The sequence below is a fragment of the Pseudophryne corroboree genome, chromosome 3, assembly GCF_028390025.1.
Source record: "Pseudophryne corroboree isolate aPseCor3 chromosome 3, aPseCor3.hap2, whole genome shotgun sequence".
In the NCBI taxonomy this organism is placed as follows: domain Eukaryota; kingdom Metazoa; phylum Chordata; class Amphibia; order Anura; family Myobatrachidae; genus Pseudophryne; species Pseudophryne corroboree.
This window is the reverse complement of record NC_086446.1, coordinates 779,848,847-779,875,364: the sequence shown is the minus strand read 5'-3', so window position 1 is coordinate 779,875,364 and position 26,518 is coordinate 779,848,847. Positions and strand designations below refer to the sequence as shown.

The 26,518-nt window shown below is 46.9% G+C and overlaps 1 protein-coding gene across 39 annotated transcripts in view; it reads right to left on the bottom strand.

Annotated features, from left to right (window-relative positions):
- Positions 1–26,518, bottom strand: part of TCF7L2 (transcription factor 7 like 2) — a 262,286-nt gene that overhangs the window by 178,740 nt on the left and 57,028 nt on the right. For 28 of the 39 annotated variants that reach the window (XM_063962607.1, XM_063962608.1, XM_063962609.1 and 25 more), the window contains exon 4: positions 6,345–6,401. The exons of the other annotated variants lie outside the window; for them this stretch is intronic. In XM_063962607.1, coding sequence (XP_063818677.1) covers positions 6,345–6,401 — 57 coding nt within the window. The remainder of the gene's footprint in view (positions 1–6,344; positions 6,402–26,518) is intronic. 39 annotated transcript variants of the gene reach the window in all.

Here is a 26,518-nt window from a genome sequence, read left to right as displayed (position 1 = left end):
AACCATTGCTACTATTACCATGCCCACTGGCGCCTTTACTGGTGTGTGGTAGCATTTTGCACGCTACACGTTTCATTTGTATATACACCACATGGAAAAGCATCGGTTGCCCACGGTGATCTGTAAAACACTAGTGAAAACATCAGTGGGTAAAAATATGCTATCACCCTGAATAGCACATCCCTACACTGTGCCCATTCCTCTTTCAGCTTTACCGCACCTGAGGCCTGATTTATGTCTGTAAGTAAAGCAAAAAAAGCAAGCAACTGGGCAAAACCATGCTGTCCTGCAGTTGGGGCAGGTGTAACATGTGCAGAGAGAGTTAGATTTGGGTGGGGTGTGTTCAAACTGAAATCTACATTGCAGTGTAAAAATAAAGCTAACACGTGAGGGCTACATGCAAAAGCAGCCAGTATGTACCCTGCACAGAAATAATATAAATGTATTTGCTTCCCTTGCATGGCAACATGGTTTGTTCCAGACACAGTTACTTGTTGTTTTTTTTGCTTTACTTACTGTGCTGCTGTGAACCCTCTTATGTCCAAACTGACTAAAAGATGTTCTTGCTCCGCCTTCTTTTGCAGAATGAGGCCAATGGGTGCTCAGAAGACAACACATATAATGTGCAGTCCCTCACCATACAGTACTGGATCAGTGATGGGAACCGATACACCTTGCACTTGGCTATCTCTCTGACAGCAGCAAGGTAACATGCAGAAGATAATACAATGTAACACAACACACCATGGGGGTCATTCAGACCTGATCGCACGCTAGCTTTTTGTGCAGCGCTGCGATCAGGTCAGTACTGCGCATGCGTATGCACCGCAATGCGCAGGCACGTCGCACAGGTACAAAGCGGATCGTTGCTGTGCGATGGGTTTTACGAAGAATCCATTCGCACAGCCGATCGCGAGAAGATTGACAGGAAGAAGGCGTTTGTGGGTGGCAACTGACCGTTTTTTGTGAGTGGTTGGAAAAACTCAGGCGTGTCCAAGCGTTTGCAGGGCGGGTGTCTGACGTAAATTTAAGGGACCGGACAGGTTGAAGTGATCGCAGCGGCTGAGTAAGTTCTGGGCAACTCAGAAACTGCACAAATAATTTTTGTACCGCTCGGCTGCACATGTGTTCGCACACTTGCAAAGCAAAAATACACTCCCCTATAGGCGGCGACTATCTGCTCGCAGCAGTGCAAAAAAAACCTAACGAGCGGTAAGGTCTGTATGTGTTACCAGCCCGCTGCAATTACAGACAATCAGCACTCAGATCACTGCCACCGATGAAAACACTGGCCCTCATTCCGAGTTGTTCGCTCGCTAGCCGCTTTTCGCAGCAGTACACACGCTAAGCCGCCGCCCTCTGGGAGTGTATCTTAGCTTAGCAGAATTGCGAACGAAGTATTCGCAATATTGCGAAAAGATTTTTCTGTGCAGTTTCTGAGTAGCTCGAGACTTACTCCTCCAGTGCGATCAGTTCAGTGCTTGTCGTTCCTGGTTTGACGTCACAAACACACCCAGCGTTCGCCCAGACACTCCCCCGTTTCTCCAGCCACTCCGCGTTTTTCCCAGAAACGGCTGCGTTTTTTCACACACTCCCATAAAACGGCCAGTTTCCGCCCAGAAACACCCACTTCCTGTCAATCACATTACGATCACCAGAACGAAGAAAAAACCTCGTAATGCCGTGAGTAAAATACCAAACTTCTTATCAAATTTACTTGGCGCAGTCGCAGTGCGAACATTGCGCATGCGCAATTAGCGGAAAATCGCTGCGATGCGAAGAAAATTACCGAGCGAACAACTCGGAATAAGGGCCACTGTTCTATGTAATCAAACGTAGCACAGGTGTATTAAAACAAGGCAGCTGCAGGCAGGGAAATAAAGAGGAGGGGATCACACCCTATCCACGGGACTGCCAAGCTCAGGGAGTGCATACATGGGCAAAAGTACCCAGCTAAAGTGGACCTAACACAGCTATTAGGAGATCACACCAATATACAAGTACAACTACACTTCCCAGCATGCCCTGCCACAGTTGCAGCATGGCCTAACAGAAAAATGGTGGCAGGGCATGCTGGGATGTGTAGTTTTACAACAGCTGGAGTGCCCCTGTTCCAGAGACTGCAGTCAACAAGGGACTAGTGAAATAACGGAGGCATGAGGCACTTAGTGTCTCATGCTTCAGCAATACCACTTACGCTCAGTAAAATAGGGATGAATACTGGTTCCACCCACTCTGTGCACTGTAGGTAGGTAACTGCGATATGACAGAAGTATTCAGCAATGAAATGCAGGCACACAGATCAGTATTAATCACTGGTAAATGGCTATCTACTGCTCTGTAAAAGTAAAACACAAGCAGAGCCCCTGTATGGTCTGTCAGCTGAGTGTGATCATAAACATATCGATATTTTCATAGAGGGCTCGTTCCTGACCCACAGCCGGGCACCCTGCTCTCTATATACCCCACAGTCTCATATAGCCCCAGTTCCAACAGGATGCTGAAGCCTGCACGTGTTTCGGAAAGGTACTAGTACAGCGGTTTTATAGCTCATTGCTTGGGTTTAACACTTATTTTGTAGAATTGTTCCTCAATATTGCAAATGTCATGTGATGTCATGAGTCGCTATAAATCTGGCGCTATGCCAGGCGGCTGTAATACATAATGCTCAAGGATAAAGGTGCAAAACATTGTCGGCCTGACGTACCACGGTGCCTGTACGCAGCGGAGGCAGACATTTTGTAGCCTAAACCAATATACATGTCAAGGCAGGTTAGCGGCATCGAGAAATGAGAGGGATGTCACAGAGATATGAGGGGCAGTACCGAGACATATTGCCAGTAATATGAGACATGAGAGACATCGCTGAGACATGAGACGTGAGGAACATTGCTGAGACGTGAGGGGAGACATGAGGGATATCCCTGAAACATGAGACTTAAGGGACGCTGCTGAGACATGACGGACATCGCCGAGATGTGAGGGACATCACTGGTGACATGAGACGTGAGAGATATCGCTGAGACATGAAACATGAGGGACATCGTTGAGACATGAGGGAGATCACTGACACAAGAGATGTGAGGGAAATCGCTGAGACACGAGACATGAGGGAAATCGCTAAGACCTGAGACATGGAGGACATGTTGAGACAGGAGGGACATTACTGAGACATGAGACTTAAGGGATATTGCTGAGGGACATTAGAGTGATGTGAGGGACATCCCTGGTGACATGAGATGTGTGGGACAATGCTGAGACAAGAGACGTGAGGGACATCGTTGAGACACGAGGGACATCGCTGAGACATGAGACGTAAGGGAGATCACTGACACAGGACGTGGGGGTCATCGCAGAGACATGAGACTTATGGGACATCCAGACATAAGGGACTTCACGGAAACGTGAGGGAGATCGCTAAGACACAAAATATAAGGAAGATCGCTGAGACACAAGAAGTGAAGGACAATCCCTGGTGACATGAAGGACATCGATGAGACACAAGACATGAGGGACATTACCAAGAAATGAGGGACATTACCGAAACGTGAGGCGCATCACTGAGACATGGAAAGTGAGGGACATCACTGAGACACGAGATGTGAGGGAAGACATGAGGGACATCGCTGAAACATGAGGAGTAAGTGACACTGCTGAGATATGATGTACCTCACCGTGATGTGAGTGACATCACTGGTGACATGAAACGTGAGACATGTTGGGAAATCGTTGAGACATGAGACGTGAGGCAGATCACTGACAGACGAGATGAGGGAGACCGCTGAGATACAAGACGTGAGGGACATCGCTAAGACCGGAGACATGGGGGACATATTGAGACATGAGAGACATCGCTGAGACATAAGGGACATTACAGAGATGTGAGGGACATCCCTGGTGACATGAGATGTGTGGGACATTGTTGAGACATGAGACGTGAGGGACCTCGCTGAGACATGAGACGTGAGGGACATCGCTGAGACATGAGGGACATCGCTGAGAAATGAGACATGAAGGAGATCATTGAGACACAGGATGTGGGGGACATCACTGAGAAACGAGATGTGGGGGTCATCGCAGAGACATGAGACTTAAAGGACATCGCTAAGACATGAGGGACTTCACTGAAACGTGAGGGACATTGCTGAGACAGAAGTAAAGGAGACATCCCTGGTTACATGAAGGACATCGCTGAGACACAAGACGTGAGGAACATTACCAAGATATGAGGGACATTACCGAAACGTGAGGCACATCAATGAGACATGGAATGTGAGGGTCATTGCTGAGACAAGAGATGTGAGGGACATCGCTGAGACACGAGACGAGGGGGAGATCGCCAAGACAGGAGACGTAAGAGTCAAAGTGGAAACATGAGATGCGAGGGACATCGCTGAGACATGAGGAACATCGTTGAGACATGAGGGACATTGCTGAGTCCTGGGGGACATTGCTGAGTCCTGAGGGATATTGCTGAGTCCTGAGGCGTGAGGGACATTGCTGAAACATGAGAAGTGAGGGACATTGCTGAAACCTGAGAAGGGAGGGACATCACTGATACATGAGACATAAGGAACATCGCTGAGCAGTGAGAGACATTGCGGAGACATGAGGGAAATCACTGATACATGAGACGTAAGGAACATCGCTGAGACATGAGACACAAGGGACATCGCTGAGACACGAGAGAGATCATTGAGACATGAGGGACATTGCTGAGACCTGAGGGACATTGCTGAGACCTGAGATGTGAAGGACATTGCTGAAACACAAGAAGTGAGAGACATTGCTGAAACATGAGAAGTGTGGGACATCACTAGGACATGAGGGAGATTACGGAGACATAAGACCCATTGCTCATACATGAGATGTGAGGGACATCACTGGTGACATGAGACATGATGAAAATGACAGAGACATATGACGTGAGGGACATCGCCGAGAAATTGGAGGCATCGCTAAGACATGAAGGACAGCACTGAGACAAGAGGCACGTGGGACATCACTGAAACGTGAGAGATATCACTGGAAGGTGAGGGATATCACTGGTGACACAAGACGTAAGGGACATCACTGAGACATGAGATGTGAGGGACATCACTGAGACGTGGGGGGCATCACTCACATGAGACATGAGCATCATAACTGAGACATCAGTGAGACATGAGATGTGATGGACATCCTGGAGACATAAGGGTGTAATAGAGATTTGAAGGACACTGTTGATACATGAGGAAGCCCCATGTTCCAGGGAATTAGGGACAGTTGGAACTGATGACATACATGTTCCTGCTCAGGAATATTGGCTCACTCACAATATGTCCGCCTCCGCTGCATGTAGGTGACCAGTGCACTCTATAGAACTAAATTATTTTAAAAAGTAATTAGTTGCAAAATGTAACAACATCCTGTCACAGCTCAAAGGTGAGTGGGAAACTGTAATATTTACTTATAGGAAAACGTAGAATCGCCAGTATTTCACCTTCACAGTTATTTTTACATCATGGTGATAAGAAAAAATATTTTTATGAGGCCATTTGTGCTAAAAGCCACCATGTGAGTCACTGGGATTCCATGAACTCTCCTTAAAGTGGAACTAACCGCAACATTTAACACACTTTTTTTATCATTGTTATACATCACACGTAAGTGTTTGCTGACATAAAAGTGATGACTGTGTGAAGTGTCCCCCTACAGCGTTCGCTGGCTGAGAGTGGCTTGGATGATAATGGAAGGGCTATAACGGACTATCGGCAATAGATAAACAAGGGTATGTCAATCTGCTTTATCAAACATTGCTGAGCCACTTATCAATGAGTAACAAACGTGTTTATGCGGGGTGAACTTTCTTGGAACTGTGGCAGCAGCTGGTGAACAACTGTACAGTTTAACATGTAAGACAATGCATCAACACACTTTCCCCCTATAAAGTTCCTTATTTGGCGTTTAACGGGGTGAACTTTCTTGGAATTGTGGCAGCAGGTGGTGAACAACTGTACAGTTTATCATTTAAGACAACGCATCAACACACTTCCCCCTCCCACTTTAGAGTTCCATATTTGGCGTTTTACTTTAAACATAAGGCCGGACAAATAGCCAGGCACCTCACACCAGGAGCCCAGTTTTTGGGGTACACGCAACATTTTTTCACCATGTCTCCCCTCTGATATAAAATAATGTTTTATGTACATTTCTCTCTTCTCCCAATAAGGCGATATGTAATGATTGTCATTGGTTTATAAGGAACGCCAGTGTCCAAGGAGCATATAAAGGTTACCCACACAGCACACACATCGACTTCTATTACTCCCCATAGCAACAAGCCTATTTATAATGTGTCCTACCTGCATCAAAGGACTGCAACAAGAAGCTAAATGCAGGTCTAGAGGTACATTCACGCACTAAGATGAAGAAGAAACTCACATCAGCAGGTAAATGAAACGCTTCCAATTACATTACATGCACAATTAAAAGCATTTACACTCAATCTACGTTTCAAATTTAGCTAAACCATTAAAAAGGGGGGGAAAAAGGAAAAAAAACACATGAAGGATAGAAAAGAAAAAAAGGATAAGGGTCAAGCAAAAAGCAGGCGCAGTTCAGCAACCCTGTCGTTTTTTATTTACAATTTCCCGTGGTTATTCCTGCGGACACCAGTGATGTCACTGGAGGGCATGTGATGTCATCTTGAGTACAAGTGACCGGGTGAGTCCTAGACTCAAGGAGAATGGGGGAGGGGGGTTGTTTGATGGGTTATTCTCGGTATATCATACTCAAGTTCAAAGTAAAGACAAAAACATAACAAAAAAAGACAACAAATGAAACATAAAACAAACAAAAGAAAGTAAATGAATCTGACGTCTTGTGCCGTGACCCCTTCGGACCGCAACCTAGGAAATGACGACGTGACGCAACATTGTCACAAATCTCCATGTGTCAATTTGTTTATTTTCTTAAAAACTAATTTTTGGCCAAATTACTTAAACAATATGTACAAATAATGAGCAACATCTGTAGGGATGGCGGTCATTAGGTCGACGTGAGTTAGGTTGACATACATTGGGTCGACCACGTTTGGTCGACGTGAGTCTTTCAAAAAAATATTTATTTTTTGACCTTTTTCATACTTAAAGATCCACGTGGACTACAATTGGGAACTGAAGCGGGGGGACACGGTGCACTAATTGGGGTTCCCCGTCACTTTTTGAAGAAAAGTGTTGACCTAATGACAACGTTGACCTAGTGATCACGTCGACCTAATGCAAGTCGACCAAACGTGGTCGACACAATGTATGCCGATCTAACTCAATGTCAACCTAATGAACCACACCCCATCTGTAGTGTGGTGATTTCATAAGGGGTTTAAAATCTAATGGCCTAAAATGTTAATTAACTACAAAAAATACAAAGAACAAAGTTATGAAGAAGAAAAATAAAACCGCAACTGCCGTGTTTATCAATATATATTACATTATCTCATTTACTGACGATGGTTTATAACTCTGACCTGCAAACTCTCTGCGTACAAAACAAATCCAGCGTGGCGTTTTATCAACCAGGGGTTAAAGAGACGCCTCAATTAGCTAATTGAGGTAACGAGGCACTGGTCTTTCCCATACAGTGAAACTATAGCGCAAAAGCTAATTTGTATACATAAAGTAACACATTCATTCATTCATTCAGCTAACGTTAAGCATAAAAACATAAGAACAGCGGATTCTGAGCGCAGGGTCGCGCATTAAAAAACTAATCGCCAATAATCCTTGAATTTTAAAGAATTTCAGTCACTCTTGTTTTATTTATTAACGTTCTCTTGCATAGCGCCAGGACATTTCGCTGCGTTTTACCGCTGGGAATAAAGCAGTCATAAAACAAGACTAACAGAGAAAGAGGGTAAAAGGGCCCTGCTCGCAACTCACAATCTATAGTCCCTTGAGTCCCAGAACCCCCGTGGTTCATTACATGTTGACGAGAAACAAAGTAATACAAAGTGAAGCAGGACGATGAATAAAATGTAACGAAAACCCACGTACTTCAGCGAAACGAAGGTAGCTGAAATTATCTCTACGTAACACGTAATAAACTCCGCTCGTATAATACCGTTATCACCGGTCAAGTCACAGGGATGTACGCGGACATTGGCGCTAAGCTCATGTACTGATGCAATCAGCACGCGACTTGCATAAAACAGCAGTCGTGCAGTGGGAGGAAGCCTACCGTCAGCACATTACCCCCTTTCAACCGGCTGCAATAAACTTCTGCAACTAAGGGTCAGTCACTGCCGCCTGCAATGGCCCTTTTACTTGATGGATTGTATTAATAAGAACATTTCCGTTACCGTTTAATGCCAAAGAACACATTATACCATACTTACGCTGTGCAGAATTGTGATCCCCCCTCCCACTCCCATAAGGTTTTCTGCGCAGTTAAATATCTATTGTTGTGAACTTTTGAAACATTAATTTGGGACAATTAACATCTCACAGATTGAGGGGGTAATTCAGAGTTAATCTCAGCAGCAAATTTGTTAGCAGTTGGGCAAAACCATGGAGGTCATTCCGAGTCGTTTGCTCGGAAAATTTCTTCGCATCGCAGCGTTTTTCCGCTTAGTGCGCATGCGCAATGTCCGCACTGCGACTGCGCCAAGTAAATTTGCTATGAAGTTTGGATTTTTACTCACGGCTTTTTCTTCGCTCAGGCGATCGTAGTGTGATTGACAGGAAATGGGTGTTACTGGGCGGAAACAGGCCGTTTTATGGGCGTGTGGGAAAAAACGCTACCGTTTCCGGAAAAAACGCGGGAGTGGCTGGAGAAACGGAGGAGTGTCTGGGCGAACGCTGGGTGTGTTTGTGACGTCAAACCAGGAACGATAAGCACTGAACTGATCGCAGATGCCGAGTAAGTCTGAAGCTACTCAGAAACTGCTACGAGGTGTGTAATCGCAATATTGCGAATCTTTCGTTCGCAATTTTAAGAAGCTAAGATTCACTCCCAGTAGGCGTAGGCTTAGCGTGTGCAATACTGCTAAAATCGCCTTGTGAGCGAACAACTCGGAATGACGGCCCATGTGCAGTGCAGGTGTGGCAGATGTAACATGTGCAGAGAAAGGTAGATTTGGGTGGGGTGTGTTCATACTGAAATCTAAGTTGCAGTGTAAAAATAAAGCAGCCAGTATTTACCCTGGACAGAAACAAAATAATCCATCCAAATCTAACTCTCTCTGCACATGTTACATTTGCCCCCCCAGTGCACATGGTTTTGCCCAACTGCTAACAAATTTGCTGCTGCGATCAACTCTGAATTTCCCCCTAAGACCAAAAAAAAATACAGTTAATGTAGGCAACATTGAGGTTTGAGGTTTTGTTAACCTCTTTTGTCTTGAAGCAAAGATCCCCCCACAGAAAGCCGTTGTCAAGGGCTTGTGCTGCAACAGTTAAGTGTTTTGGGGATGGGGAAGAAGCAGTTATTAATGTCTGCCTCAGTTTACTCTGCTCGCCAAGGTAATTAAAACAAGTTTGTTTTCTTTCCTTAAATTAAGTATAGTTTCCTTCCGCCCTTTTAGGTATTGCTTCCAAAACCCTGGCCCTCATTCCGAGTTGATCGGTCGCAAGGCGAATTTAGCAGAGTTACACACGCTAAGCCGCCGCCTACTGGGAGTGAATCTTAGCTTCTTAAAATTGCGACCGATGTATTCGCAATAATGCGATTACTAACTACTTAGCAGTTTCAGAGTAGCTCCAGACTTACTCTGCCTGTGCGATCATTTCAGTGCTTGTCGTTCCTGGTTGACGTCACAAACACACCCAGCGTTCGCCCAGGCACTCCCACCGTTTCTCCGGCCACTCCTGCGTTTTTTCCGGAAACGGTAGCGTTTTCAGCCACACGCCCCTGAAACGCCGTGTTTCCGCCCAGTAACACCCATTTCCTGTCAATCACATTACGTTCGCCGGAGCGAAGAAAAAGCCGTGAGTAAAAATACTTTCTTCATAGTAAAGTTACTTGGCGCAGTCGCAGTGCGAACATTGCGCATGCGTACTAAGCGGATTTTCACTGCGATGCGATGAAAAATACCGAGCGAACAACTCGGAATGAGGGCCCCTGTGTGTGCTGCAGTATTAGGCAACATTGAACACACAGAGCATGACGGGACAACAACCATCATCTTCCTCGACTGCAATGGCGGACAGCTGCCTATAAACCCCCCGTTATTAGACATTAATAAGCAACAAATCTGCATATCAAAAACGCCCTTAACAATATACTTCAAGGAAGGCAGCTTCTATCATGATATCTTTCTGAAGGATTGTTATGGGCATGTTGAAATGGGGAAGAGGAGGAGCCGTAGTTTACAAATGTCAAATGTTTCATAGATCTGAATGAGCTTGCAGTCTCCTAGGTAATACATGCTCTGACGATATTAAACAGGTATAAACATAAATGTCTGAAAACAAGTGACACAGCATGGAATGAGGATAGAGAACACTTCATTGCCTCCTGCTTTAAGAACGTTACAGGGGAAAATCCGACGTTCACTTTCATTCTCAGGGGCTTAAGAACAGCACCGGTCAAACTGAGCTGCGGTTGGTAAATTAATTTTGCTCGCAGTTGGGAGAACACTGGCCCTCATTCCGAGTTGTTCGCTCGTTATTTTTTTCCGCAACGGAGCGATTAGTCGCAAACTGCGCATGCGCAATGTTTGCAGTGCGTCTGCGCCAAGTAAATTTGCTAAAAAGTTTGGTATTTTACTCACGGCTTAACGAAGAAATTTCTTCTTTCTGGTGATCGTAGTGTGATTGACAGGAAGTGGGTGTTTCTGGGCGGAAACTGGCCGTTTTATGGGTGTGTGCGGAAAAACGCTGCCGTTTCTGGGAAAAACATTCACACACTTGCAATGCGAAAATACACTCCCCCATAGGTGGCGACTATCGCTAGCAAAAAGTTGCTAGCGAGTGATCAACTCGCAATGACCCCACATGCACGGCCGTGAAGGACAATCCGCGCTCGCAGACAAAATGGGTGCAGCAATCATTTCCAGCCCAGTTCTGCAGGGAGGAGAGGAGCAGAAATCCAATTTGAGGAATTATGGCGTCCTCGTACTGCGCTGAGGAAAGACAGGCCCTTTGTCTCTGGTGATAGCCCAGCAGAAACTGATTTGGGTCGTTACAGAAAAACAGCGTACGTGAAACATGAGTTTTAACTCGATTATCTGGTGTTGGAATTGTACTGGGGCCGTTCCAGAAAGAGTGTAATATTCAAAATTAAGAACACATGGCTCCTTCCTAGCAAGCCAGAGCCAGCAAATAGGGCTCCAGAACCCACAGAAACACAGCTATTAGCTACAAGCACACACAGAGCAGGGTGTGTGCGTCTAGGAGATGGGTAAGAGATTAGGACATTAGAACTGGATAACGCCACGCTTCCTCACTGCCATTCTTGCCACAAAGGTCTGAAAAGAAACCCAATGACTAGAGAACAAAAGACAACGCCATTGTGTAGTATTCTGTAGCGAAACAGGAGGAAAGGCCCATTACATCTCATTTTACAGAAGTGACACACAAAAAAACAATATATACTGTCACGGTGAGCGTTACGTTCTGACACCACGCACAGGTTTTACAAAGTGCCGCTCAGTGTCCTCCTGTCACTAACTCACACTGATAATAATTCCTGGTGGGCATTATTGTAGATGCAAATGGGGGGATTACATTTTTTTTTTTTTGGGGTGGGTGAAATAAATGAGCGTCCGACAGGCGTTATTCAATTGCTCTGCAGATGGGTTATGTCCAAATGTGTTTAGAAGCGTAACGCAACTAAACCCGCATTGTACGTTCTGCCAAAACACCACTTTGGGAGCCCATAAGCTTAAACTTTGGGCAGATATCTGCCCGCCACCACAGGAGGGTGTGAGCAGAACTTGCGCCCATCAGCACAAACAATTGAATAGCTCAGGTCACTTTACGTTCTTTACTCCCTCCTACCACAGAAGGATGTGTAACAGCTCTTGGCCCTCATTCCGAGTTGATCGCTAGCTGCTGTTGTTTGCGGCGCAGCGATCAGTGGAAAAAATGGCTAATCTGCGCATGCGTATGCACCGCAATGCGCACACGCGTCGTACGGGTACGAAGTCCTTTGTGGTTTTGCACCGGTTCTAGCGACGATTCCAGACGTGCAGCCGAACGCAAGGAGATTGACAGGAATTGGGCATTTCTGGGTGGCAACTGACCGTTTTCTGGGAGTGTGTGGAAAAACGCAGGCGTGGCCGGGCGTTTGCTGGGCGGGTATCTGACGTAATTACCGTGTCACTCGTCGCCGCAATCATCGCACAGGATAAGAAACTACAGGGCTGGTCTTGTTCTGCACAAAATGTGTTTGGTGCCGCGCAGCTGCACAGGCGTTCGCACTTCTGCAAAGCGAAAATACACTCCCCCGTGGGCGGCGACTATGCGTTTGCACGGCTGCTAAAAGTCGCTAGCGAGCGATCAACTCGGAATGAGGGCCCTTGTGGGCACTTCCCCTGAGCAATATAAACACAGATCCTGCCTGACACCTACCCACGGGATCTGTTTAAATCTGCCGGCTGTCGGGATCCTGTCGGTCAGTATGCTGACGCCGGAATCACCAGCTGTAACCGGTAACCTACACTTAGGTGCTAACATTCAGAGGCAGTCACAGACACGTCCAGCAATTCTCCCAGCCCTGCAGCGTATCTCTGGCAATCAACGCCATCAAATAGCAAAATAATTGTGCCCGTGACACTTAGGAACAATACTAACAGAACAATAGCCTGCACTTGGCTCTAGAACAAGGGCACGGACATTCTACACATCCTAAAGCGACATTAATACTACGCGCTCCCAAACTGAGAAGCTGTTTTCTGTCTTTTCCCAAATATAAACGTTCCCATTCATCAAGAGATTACTCGGACACTGCGTGTAGCCAGGGACATTAACGCCCAGATGCAGACATGAACGCGGACTTGCAATAAAGTTGGACCCTGGTCAGATCGTGTCACTTGCCGGCATGGTGTGCCAAGAACAAAGTAGCCACCGAGAACACCGTCAGCAGTCCCCACGCAGCGGATGATACCGGGAATTAGCGCATGAGGGAGCGCCTGCTGTGTTCTCAGCGTGCTGGATCTGTAATGCCCTCTCATAGTGTCGCTTACCGAAGACTCCATAATGAGACCTTTATTTCATATACTGGAGTTTATTTTGTTATATAGATATTTTTTATTATTATTCCGCCCAGCTATTCGCTAATAACAGTGGCAAAGAGTGCGCCCGTGACATCACTAAGGGGGAGATTTATCAAAGCTTGGAGAGTGATAACGTGGAGAGAGCTAAAGTATCAACCAATCAGCTCCTAACTGCCATGTTACAGGCTGTGTTTGAAAAATGACAATTAGGAGCTGACTGGTTCGTCTCTATCCAAGCTTTGATAAATCTCCCCCAGAGTCACTTGTGTAGAGATTAGCTGCTTCTCCACGAATGCCCCGCCCACAAAATGGCCCCCTCTGCGGCAATACGTGCGTTACAACAGCAGAAGCTCAGTTACATGGCGATATCTTGAGAATATGCAATCTGCACTTAGAAGCGAGCGACCTTCAATACAAGAACAATGTATTTTTTTTGTATTTTTTTTTATTTGGAACATTCTCTAAAGGTCTTTGTTTCAGTTCTAAACACTGAATAAATCTGTCTGTGAAATGGAAACATTTCCGCTGCTCCATAAATGTGAAGTGTTTCCATGCCGGCAGCCGCACGTACAGGGTCCGTATATATCTATAGCTGCAACAATACACATTTCATACATACATGCTCTACTGTAACAAGAACAGCTACGATTTATGCAAGAGCCTCACTGACTTAAAAGACCCTTTTAGAACGAGTCATGTGACTGAAGTGGGCGTGGTCTGTTCAGTCTCTGCACATGGGGGGTCATTCCGAGTTGATCGCTCGCTAGCAACTTTTTGCAGCGCTGCGATCAGGTTAAAACTTGGCAAAACTACACATGCGTATGCACCGCAATGCTCAGGCGCGTCGTACGGGTACAAAGCGGATCGTTGCTGTGCGATGGATTTAACGAAGAATCCATTCGCACAGCCGATCGCAAGGTGATTGACAGGAAGGCGTTTATGGGTGGCAACTGACCGTTTTCTGGGAGTGGTAGGGAAAACGCAGGCGTGTCCAAGTGTTTGCAGGGCGGATGTCTGACGTAAATTCCGGGACCGGACAGGCTGAAGTGATCGCAGCTGCTGAGTAAGTCCTGGGCTACTCAGAAACTGCAACAAACTTTTTTGTGACGTCGGCTGCAAAAGCGTTCGCACTCTTGCAAAGCGAAAATACACTCCCCTACAGGCGGCGACTATCTGATCGCAGCGCTGCAAAAAGTTGCTAGCGAGTGATCAACTTGGAATGACCCCCATGGGCAGCAGAATTGCCTGCTGAACTTTTAGGAGAGTCAGGTGCAAAGAGGGTGCATTTGAGGGTAGTCGCGAAACCCTTGCCCGCACCACGCCAAGACAGAGCAGCTCCGCGTCAGTGTATGGTCTCCGCCCAGTTCCCACCCCATAGCACCCTATTCCAGGGAAAGCCAGATCGAGGAACAAGATCCGTCCAGCTGGGAATACAGACATATGCAGAGATGCTGTTTATAAATCAAATAAAAAACTTTTTTTTTTTAAGAAAAAACAATGGTTACTATTAATAATAATAATAAAAATCATATCTTTTTGTTGTTGCTGTATATTTCTCATTATACCAGTATATATATATATATATATATATAGTCCTGTTATTTATTTCCTCAGTTATGCATGCAATGATTGCGGCTTGGATGCCACAGACACACAAAACACTCTCCCAAATGACACGGCGACCCAACTTCCCCAAACTCTTTTGTCGTCCAGAATTCATTTTTGATCACCCTTTGTTTGAGTCGCTGCATGCGGCCTGACATTACCCTATTGGGCCAGCCTCTCCCCATGACCCTTGACCTCATTACACGCACAGTTCTTACATTTAAATTCCATTTTGCTAAATAAGCAGTAATGAGAGCCAGCGTGTGATACAAGGACGTTCCTGCCTGTATAGCGGCCCAGCTGGACGGAGATCCTGAGGCCGGCACTGGGAGACGCATCTCCGCAAACCATAGAATAAAAATATTTGAAAGGATAATAAACTGTGGTGCATCTCTGTGTTATGTTCTGACAACCGAGGTTACCATTAGGACACAGACATCCGGACCCTTATTGAGGAATTGGATGGCAGGGGTGACAAATATACAGTCATACGAAGTGTAAGAATATTAATTGATCCCCAACCTCCTCCAAACCCCACAGATCTGCGTTCCCGCACAATCCGTCATGCAGAGGACATAATTCCGTGTCACCGGCTTTGATCCAAGCAAACAGTGACAAAATCATTCAGACCTTTTATTCCATCAAGAAGTTACCAGTAAACTGACATTATACTAAGACAACTACGTAGAGAGAAAGACGAAAAGGGCACTAGATCAGCGTTGACACTGCTAGATAAATGGATGGTGACAACTCTATTGCAACAGTGGCAACTTTGAAATCACCAGCGTCTTGTGCGGGGCAGCTGACGTCCCAAATAAGGAAACACGAAAGCCACAAACCAAGTCTGAATGAGTGAAAAAGAGAAGAAAAGGAAAGAGAAGCCGCAGGCAGCACCAGACGATAAGACCCAGGGCAATGTGGGGATCACCGGCAGAAAAAGCACTGAATGTGGCTTCCGGCACAACCAACATGTTCTCTCCCTATTCTGCCACAGCAACCACCTCGGTTTGAGCTGCTCGTTTCTGGCTTATCGCAGGCGCCAGCACTCCCTGCAGAGAGATCGAGCGACCGCAGTACTGTTCAGGAACCACTGGAGGATGGACGGTGGTGTCACAGACCTGGCGTTGACTACGGAGAGGGTCATCGGGCAGCTTTGTTCCAGGAATATGGCTCCCGCCGCCCCTATGTTAATTCTCCGCTCATATCGAGTGCCTGTTTACATCACTTGGCATACTTTAGTAACTTTAAACTTTATACCTGCAATGTGAGGCTGAACGCGCTTCTCCGTAAGCGGGGGAACGATTATCGGGTAGATAAAAAAACGCTCTGAATAATTATTTTTAAAATGCGCTCGTTGTGACCACTTGTTGATTTAAGGAAGCGCAGCAATTTTTAAATACTGTAAAAACATGGACAGAGAAAATGTTAAAAAGACAATGCAGGACGAGCTAGCTTACACGTGGGTGTGACGGGCTGGAGGGTTTATGCTCAACCCCATTCTTCTGCATTTTGCTGTGGAAAGAAGTTATCGCCACTTTGTTTTATGGTGAGTGCTAACTGCGCCGAGCTGCGCCTTTATACACAGCGAGAGTGCAAAAATATGCAAATGCCGTATGAAGGCGAACGGAGTTAAAAAAAAACACCCACTGCCATCTTATGTAACCAGCTGCGGCATCCGGAACATTTTTGCAAGCGAGGCTGCAGAACAGGATCTATGAATGTGCAGATCTCAAACCATTGGAGAAGTGCATTTACATACATCTCTGAATCAGGCCCTATATAAAAAGAGGGAAACTGTGGAAAAATCACCGCTTCCTCCTATTATCGCCGGTTTCCGCGGCCTCCATACCCGGCTAGAGGGAATGCAAAAAGGCTCAATTTATCAAACGGTGAAAAGTTAAGCGAGCGTATACTTAATGTAACCCTTCGCCGGCAGTGTTGGTCTGAATGCGAGAGGGGAGAAAACCTCTGCTTATTAGTGGACTGATACACTTCTGACAGCGGTCCCCATTTAGTACCAACCAATCAGCTCCCAACTGTCATGTTACAGGCTGTGTTCGAAAAATGACAGTTAGGAGCTGATTAGCTGGTACTTTATCACTGTCCAAGGCTTGATAAATCTGGTCCATACTGCGCTCTGATTCGCTGCCATATGTATTTTGATAAATCTATACGGTGCAGCAGTTTAGTGTTCATTTTAAGTGGAAGCTGGAAGCCATATTGGGGGTCATTCCGAGTTGATCACTAGCTGCATTCGTTCGCTGTGCAGCGATGAGGCAAAAAATCGGCAGTTCTGCGCATGCGGCGCAATGCACACGCGCGACGTACTATTACAACGAGCTATGTAGGTCTAGCGAAGCTTTTCAGTCGCACTGCTAGCCGCAGAGTGACTGACATGAAGTGGGCATTTCTGGGTGTCAACTGACCGTTTTCATGGAGTGTTCGAAAAAACGCAGGCGTGGCTGGGTGAACGCAGGGCGTGTTTATGACGTCAAAACAGGAACTGAATAGTCTGAAGTCATCGCAAGCGCCGAGTAGGTCTTGAGCTACTCTGACACTGCACAAAAAATTTTTGCCGTCCCTCTGTGATCCTTTCGTTCGCACTTCTGCTAAGCTAAAATACACTGACAGTGGGAGGCGGCATAGCGTGTGCACGGCTGCTAAAAACTGCTAGCGAGCAATCAACTCAGAATGACCCCATTGTCCACAACTAAATTATGATTTGTGAGGTGACCTATACAAAATAGACCATTTACAAAAATAAAATAAAAACTTTATTTTTGCACCGTTTAATGTCAAATTATCATTGATTTGTAAGGAAGGGCGGTCATAGATCCAAAACAAGAGAACCGTGACCACACAAATATGTGTATCGCTGCTTTCTACATTTCCTTTTGCAGCAATAACAACTTGCTCCAGGAAACCTCCGGAATCTATTTTTGTTAAGGAATTTTTTGTCCACTTTTCCTTGCAGAAGTCTTTTAGCTCAGAAATATTTCTAGGTCTCCGAGTTCTCGAGTTTTCCCAAAAGCTATATTACAATATTCAATTCTGGATAAGCGAAGATCCTGCCTTCACCTTTTCTTCCTGGAGGTCCAACACGATGGACTAACGTTGAAATTAGCAATTAGTTTTGATTATTAATCACAGTTGGGCCTGATTAGGACGTGGGAGAAAGCAAAGGACAACCCATGTTACAATGCAAAGTGGGGAGCAAATCCATGTACTATGGGGGCGATTCAGCTCTGATCGCTGGGCTGCGCACTTTGCTGTCCTGCGTTCAGATAGTCGCCGCCTCCAGGGGGACTGTAAATTCGCTGTGCAAGTGTCACATGCGTACGCCGAGCTGCAAAATCCACTGTGTGCAGTCTCTGCGCAGCCCAGGACTTAATAATACAGTGCGATGAGAACAGGCTGATCGGGGCCGGAGCTGACGTCAGACTCCCTCCCTGAAAATGCTTTGGAACGCCTGCGTGTTACCGTACACTCCCTGTAAACGGTCAGTTGCCACCCACAAACGGCCTCTTGCTGTCAATCACCTTGCGAACGACCGCGCGATCGGATTTTCGCACCATCCCGTCGCTGACCGGCGATGCCCTTTGTTTTTGTCCGACGCACGTGCGCATTGAGGTGCATACACACACGCAGTTACTTCCTGATCATCCGCTGTGCGAAAACGCACAGCAGCGATCAGGCCTGAATCACCCCCCCCCCCATATTTGCATGCAGGGTAAATACTGGCTGCTTTTGCATGTAGCCCCCAAATGCAGATAAGAACCACTTGGCCCATCTAGTCTGCTCATGTACATCCACACATTTACACACTAATTTTTGCTGTAAGTCAATTAGTCTATCAGTATATTTTTGGATTGCGGGAGGAAATCGGAGTCCCTGGAGAAAACCCACGCAAGCACGGGGAGAATATACAAACTCCACACAGAGCCATGGTGGGAATCAAACCCATGACCTCAGTGCTGTGAGGCGGTAATGCTGACCATTACACGTCCAGATTTGTAACATACCTATACCTATATGAGCACAGGACATGGGGCCTAATTTAGAGTTGATCGCAGCAGCAAATTTGTTAGCTAATGGGCAAAACCATGTGCACTGCAGGTGGGGCAGATGTAACATGTGCAGAGAGAGTTAGGTTATTTTGTTTCTGTGCAGGGTAAATACTGGTTGCTTTATTTCTACACTGCAATATAGATTTCAGTTTGAACACACCCCGCCCAAATCAAACTCTCTCTGCACATGTTACATCTGCCCCACCTGCACTGCACATGGTTTTGCCCAACTGTTAACAAATTTGCTGCGATCAGCTCTGAATTAGGCCCACGGTACTGTGTAGTTCTATGATACGTTAACCAAGTACGACAGACCTTACAAATCTATTATTTCTACCTCTATACATTATTATAATGTCTTTAAAACCGAGTGGCCCCAAGCCGCCCTGAACACTACGCAGAGCATGTCCAGAGCAGCCCTTAATGACAACGCTTAACAGCTCTGTTAGGAGTCATCAATACACGTTACGCTGAGCGCAGCGCTGTCTTTCTGCCTCGCGGGCTTTTTATTGGCTCATTTGCGAAGTCCAACCTATAGAATAGGAGTCAGTACATCTTATTGTCAGCCTGGCCATTAGTAAAGGAAGTGGGATAGTGAGCACGGCTGTCTGCTATCAGTCAGCGGGGGGGTGCAGCCGTCCTCAGACTAACGTCCGCTGGCACTCGTATATCATTCACAAATTGGGCCAAATGAATTAAACACAGCTCTGCTTAACATTACCAGATTTAAATGGATTTTCTCTCTACAGGTCTGCCCTATAATTGCGTTTATCCATCTTGCTGAAGTACGGCTCGCGCCTGCTAACGTTCCTCCCCGTTCAAGCTACATTTTCTGCTCCACTGGCGGATTTGCCATTGGATCATACCAGGTAATTCAAACAGCAATTAGGCGGATGACAGACAGTATATCAATGTCTGCCTTCCCGGCCCCACACCCTCCAGCCAAGATGAATTGCTTGCGGGATGCTTCAATCTCAATCACCGAAACCTATCCTCACAGAAGGAGATGACGAGCCTTCCGCGGCGCTCGCACAACCGCCCCCCCCCCCCTTCAGCGGCGCAGGTTTCACAGACCGTTCCCGTCAACTTTCTTGAATCATCTGTAACCATGAGACTGGAGCGAGAAGTAATTTAGTAGCGAGTACTTAGTATGTGAGAGCTCGACGCTTGGAGGTACTGGGTAAAAAGCAAAGCTTTAGTTAATAGATATAAAGAGCAGAACTATAACGAACCCAGAACGACTTTTTCTACTGTGCGGATCTGCGTGGGAAAAACCACGTGACTGGGGGGGAGGGTCTCTACGACAAGCAGAACGGTGGTACTCTCATAGTTAGGAACTTACAACTCTTTCACTTAATCATTAAAGATTCCGACTAAACACACAAGCTTTGGAAACACAGGGGCTAATTCAAACCTAATCGCTAGGCTGTGTGCTAGGTCTAAATTGCGCATGCGTATGCACCGCAATGTGCAGGCGTGTCGCACGGGTACAAAGCGGCTCGTCACTCTGTGATGGGTTTGTGTGAAGGATCCATTCGCACGAGCGTTCGCAAGGAGATTGACTGGAAGAAGGCGTTTGTGGGTGGCAACTGACCGTATAGGATAGGCAAATATCTTATAGAGCCTTGCACGCTTCCAAATCCTCCAAGTCAGGGGCGTAAGGCTCAACCTGCAGGACACAGACCCATCATTCCCAGTATGACGCAGACCTATCATTCCCTGTATGACGCAGTGCTATCATTCCCTGTATGACGCAGATCTATCATTCCCTGTATGACGCAGACCTATCATTCCCTGTATGACGCAGACCTATCATTCCCTGTATGACGCAGACCTATCATTCCCTGTATGACGCAGGGCTATCATTCCCTGTATGACGCAGACCTATCATTCCCTGTATGACGCAGACCTATCATTCCCTGTATGACGCAGACCTATCATTCCCTGTATGACGCAGACCTATCATTCCCTGTATGACGCAGACCTATCATTCCCTGTATGACGCAGACCTATCATTCCCTGTATGACGCAGACCTATCATTCCCTGTATGACGCAGTGCTATCATTCTCTGTATGACGCAGATCTATCATTCCCTGTATGAAGCAGACCTATCATTCCCTGTATGACGCAGACCTATCATTCCCTGTATGACGCAGACCTATCATTCCCTGTATGACGCAGACCTATCATTCCCTGTATGACGCAGACCTATCATTCCCTGTATGACGCAGACCTATCATTCCCTGTATGACGCAGACCTATCATTCCCTGTATGACGCAGACCTATCATTCCCTGTATGACGCAGACCTATCATTCCCTGTATGACGCAGACCTATCATTCCCTGTATGAAGCAGACCTATCATTCCCTGTATGACGCAGACCTATCATTCCCTGTATGACGCAGACCTATCATTCCCTGTATGACGCAGACCTATCATTCCCTGTATGACGCAGACCTATCATTCCCTGTATGACGCAGACCTATCATTCCCTGTATGACGCAGACCTGTCATTCCCTGTATGACGCAGACCTATCATTCCCTGTATGACGCAGACCTATCATTCCCTGTATGACGCAGACCTATCATTCCCTGTATGACGCAGACCTATCATTCCCTGTATAATGCAGACCTATCATTCCCTGTATGACGCAGACCTATCATTCCCTGCACTGGACAAATAAGCGCACAAGATAAAAATAAATAAATAAAATAGTAGAACAATTCCGAGCTTTCCATGAGTGTATTTTACAGTACCAGGCGAAGGGCAAAGAGAATATTCCTGGGCGGTGACCGCCCCCCCCCCCCCCCCCCTTCCCTCCAAATATCACACAGTAAACAGATGATTAGCAGGGGGTGACCTCATCGGCGCTGGACTGCTCTGTGGACTGTACCTGGGCTTGGAGCATGACCTGCCCATGGTATGACTCACGTCTGTGTAATGTAGATAGGGAGAGAACTGCTAACTCATTCCCCTCCTATGGCAATGAGAGCAAAATGATCTATCTGGAAGGGATCAGCTGCCACATAACCTTAAATTATACCAATCAGGACCCTTCACAGCGAGGCACAGAATGCCAGGCGCACACAAGTGCTATCAACGAGGCCAGGCGGAGAGAAAGATACCGTATCACTGACCCTCACCGTCCCCACCTCCCCGGCGCTCATCTATATATACACAAGAGCAGCTGAAAGTCACTACACCAGTGCACTCAGTGCGGATCATCAGCCTCGGCGGCCGGCCTGTACACTGCACCACCATTATCAAAAACATTTCAAAAAAATAATAATGTGAAATTCAAAAAGTTTGATCGGTTGTAATCCAAAGGGAAATACAAAAACAGAACTTCTTTTACACCGAGGGGTAACAAAAGAAACACCCAAAAAGGGCCACTCAAACTTCTCCATATGGAATCCTGCTGCAGAATGGAATAAGAAACTATGATTAGCTGCCCAGCCAATCACAAGCTATTCTCCACACAATCTGTGATCCAATTGGCTGGCGATAACAGGACTCCTTTGCTTTGATCTCTCATTAATACAGATTAATCAAATGTCTGATGTGTGTGTGTAGGTGGTGGGGGGGGGGGGGGGGGGTGGAGGCACAATTAGCTGCAATTAGTTAATTAGTGAATGGAACAATTAGTCCCATTCAATTCCATGGCCACAATCATTTCAGTGTGGTTTCTACATGTAGTGCACAACTCCAGTGAAATGAATGGGCCTTGGGAATGAGTGGGCCATAAAATTGAAGAATTACTTGTGAAACTCCAGGATGACCCCTAGTGCGGACGTTCCCAAAGGCAGCCCTCAAGGCCCCCCAATGGTCCAGGTATTAAAGGTATTCAAGGCTCAGAACAGCTGGTTCAATTAAATTGCCTGCGGTACTGATTAAGTCACCTGTGGCCATTAGGGTGCCCTGAGGACTGCATTTGGGTAACTCCCGCCCTAGAGCGTCAGTAAGACATGCCCCCATACCAATCAACGGGGCTTTTTTTCAAGTGCGGTGACATGCCTTGAATACCGTAACACAAATTTGCGCAGACGCATTGGGCCTAAACCAGACCTGATCGCTAGGGTGCGTTTACGTACAGCCTGCAATCAGGTCTGAAGTGCGCATGCGTATGCACCGCAATGCGCAGGCGAATCGGTCCGCAGCGATGGGGGATCGGCGGGCAGCGACGGGATGGGCAAAAAAAGCGAACGCACGGGTGATCGCAAGGTGACTGACAGGCAGAGGGGGAGGGCGTTTGTGTGTGGCAAGTGACCGTTTTAAGAAGTGTCCAGAGAAACGCAGGAGGGACCAGGCGTTTGGTAGGAGGGTTCCTGACGTCAGCTCCGGCCCCGATCATCGCACTGGAAGAGTAAGTCCTGGTTTGTGCAGAGACTGCACATGTGATCGCACCCCTGCACAGTGAATTTCCCCTCCCCCTGTAGGCGGCGACTACCTGATCGCAGTGATGCAAAAAACGCACCCTAGCGATCAGGTCTGAATTAGGCCCATGGTATGGACAGGCCAGAGACTGCAGCAGTGTGATTGTGGAGCGGAGCAGTAAATATCCCGTCCTCCGTAACCTGTGAGTGCATCCGCCGACCTCTTGCACTGTCAGCACTCAGCTCTTGTCTACGTGAAACGTGCAAAACACTTGTCAGGTAGAAGCCAAAAGCCTTCCCGGCAAAGTCCATGACACTGCCACTGCATGCAGACGTCACTCTGCCACTGCTGTCCCCAAACAACCGGCATATCCGCTCCTCCGCCGATCTGTAACGCCAGGTGCAAGCTCCACGGGATTGTCATCGGAGACGCTGCTTTCCCCACAGCCGACGTAAGCTTCCAGGGTGACGCGGCAGCAGGCTGACAATGTATCATATAGTCACTTTGCAGAACGTGGGGCTGATGCACAGCAAGTACAGAACGCGGCTACTCAGCACATCACGCATTTTGTACGTATCAAACGTATCAAAAGTCAAAACAGGGGTGAGAGAAGGGGTACCCATGTAGGCCAAATTCAGTAATGGGGTGTTCATGCAAATACGGTTCACGCACACTAGCGGTTCTGCGCATCGGCGCACTAGGCCTGTATGCTGCCCACGCGGACGCATCTCACGTTGTGTACGGCATGGAGTCATTTATGCCCATTTTGCTGCCTACTGTGTCACAGCGCTTACTACAGTATCTCCATGTGCCCCGATCACCTAGCGGGGCAGCCATGTTGTGAGCCGAATCGTTAATAATGAGGACGCAGCTTACTAATTCACCATATCTGCCAAGTACCCCTAATTTCCAAGGACTGTCCCAAGTCTTAAAGATTTTTAGAAATGAAACACAGGGCGATTTGACGCGAATGGTCGCAATGCCCTGTTCCGGAACGTTACATCGCTGCCACTTTACAACGCAAGTCTTGCCGCACACCCCATAGAGGTACAGAGAAAAACTCTGATGTTGGGGTAATTGACCCCTCCCCATCCCAGCTGTCCAATGACATTTCTCAAATGAGTCCTACACACTTGGCGCTGTCAGCGATTAGGACGATGAGCGATCTGAATGACGATCGTTATCGTCCAAATTGACTTGCATCGAAAAACGTCGGAAAACTAACGATGAACAACTGCAGGGAGGCGCATCGTTCATCATCGGTACCTCCACACTTAACGATATGAACGATATATTGTTAATTTCTGAACAATGGGGGTCATTCCGAGTTGATCGCTAGCTGAAAATGTTTGCTGTGCAGCGACGATGCAAAAAGAGGCACTTCTGCGCATGCGTATGCGGCGCAATGCGCATGCGCGACGTACTTTCACAACAGCCGATGTAGTTTAACACAAGGTCTAGCAAAGCTTTTCAGTCGCACTGCTGACCGCAGAGTGATTGACAAGAAGTGGGCGTTTCTGGATGTCAACTGACCGTTTTCAGGGAGTGTTCGAAAAAACGCAGGCGTGCCAGGAAAAACGCAGGCGTGGCTGGGAGAACGCAGGGCGTGTTCGTGACGTCAAAACAGGAACTGAACAGTCTGAAGTGATTGCAAGCGCTGAGTAGGTCTGGAGCTACTCTGAAACTGCACAAATTGTTTTTTATGCCGCTCTGCGATCCTTTCGTTCGCACTTCTGCTAAGCTAAAATACACTCCCAGTGGGAGAAGGCATAGCGTTTGCACGGCTGCTAAAAACTGCTAGCGAGCGATCAACTCGGAATGACCTCCAATATCGCTCATATCGCCCGTCAACATCGCTAAGTGTGTAGGGCCCATTACTCTGTAAAATAGATTTCTCACATCCGACATTTTATGGGTTTTAATATTTATTAAAGAAGAGCAAATAACAAGCAAAAATATAAGCCTCTGTCCGATAAGCATGCAATAAAATAAATTGTACCCTACAATAACATGCACACATAAACCTCTTCACCAGCAGAATGACCCTGCACATTTTTTTAAAAACTCTTCCAACTCTGCATAACTGAGGCACTCTGTGCCTCATGCCTCAAGTGAGGCAGGATCCTACTGAAGTGACGCATATAAAATCGGTTAAACCCACCGAGCGACGCTTAACTGTAAGAAGGTGTTTAATCCACTTTAAGGCTGATGTGAAAAGGCCGCTTGGAAAAGGCGTGCTTATCCGGTTAGAAAAGCTTGGCGTCAGTAGCGCTTGATCGCCCTGGTCCCGGTCTGGTTTTTGGCTGTTGCCCCCATTAATAACCTGAAGCATGCACAGTTTTATCATGTGACGGAATACATTGGACAGCAGCATTACCAAATGATATCTGTTTATAATTTCTGCAATGTTCGAGCGGTGCCAGCAGTTATTTTCGGTAGGGGCTGAACGGCACCCTAGGGTGCACAGATGGATGCAGTTACTGGACTCTGCTTAACTCTTTGGATGATGCGAGGCACTGGCAGCGGCGTCATAAAGCCGAGACCACTGTGTATCATTCTACATACAGTACTCTTTCTGTAATGATGGGAGCTTTCATTCCATGCACTCTGTTCTTCCTGCTAGAACAGTCATAGGCAACATGATATGCTTCAGGGGCCACGTTGGCGGCCCACTAGCCTTCAAAAGGGCCACACATTCCCCTTAACCTCAGTAATAAATGAAAAATATACATTTAATCTGTACTGACATATGAACAAACATTTAATGTCACAAGGGGTTTAGGGCCTAATTCAGTAAGGATTGCAAATTCTAATTAGCAAAATTTGCTATCCTTTGGAACGCATGCTGGGGGGCCACCCATCGCTGGGCAAGGCCGCCCAGCATACTGACCGGCGCCCCCCACCTTCAACAAGCAGAAATTGCAATCGCTCCTTCTCCTCTCTGGAAACGGAGTGTTGCCCGCACCTCCCCACCCCCACCCCCTACCCAGCGACCGCCTCTGCCCGATTGACAGGCAGAGGCGATCTCATTTTCTGCGAGCCCCCCCGTAGAAAATGCGGGTGCATGCGCAAGACAGGCAGTACACATGCGCCTGCATCTTTTTCTCAAAAATTCCAGTTGGATCGCACACTGCGATCCATCCGGAATTAGGCCCTCAGTATGAAATTCCTACAATCAAAATCCCAACGGTCAAAATACCGACATTTCAAATACCGACGAGGTTAAAATACCGACATTTCAAATGTCGGCGGGTCAAAAAGCCAACACGCTATT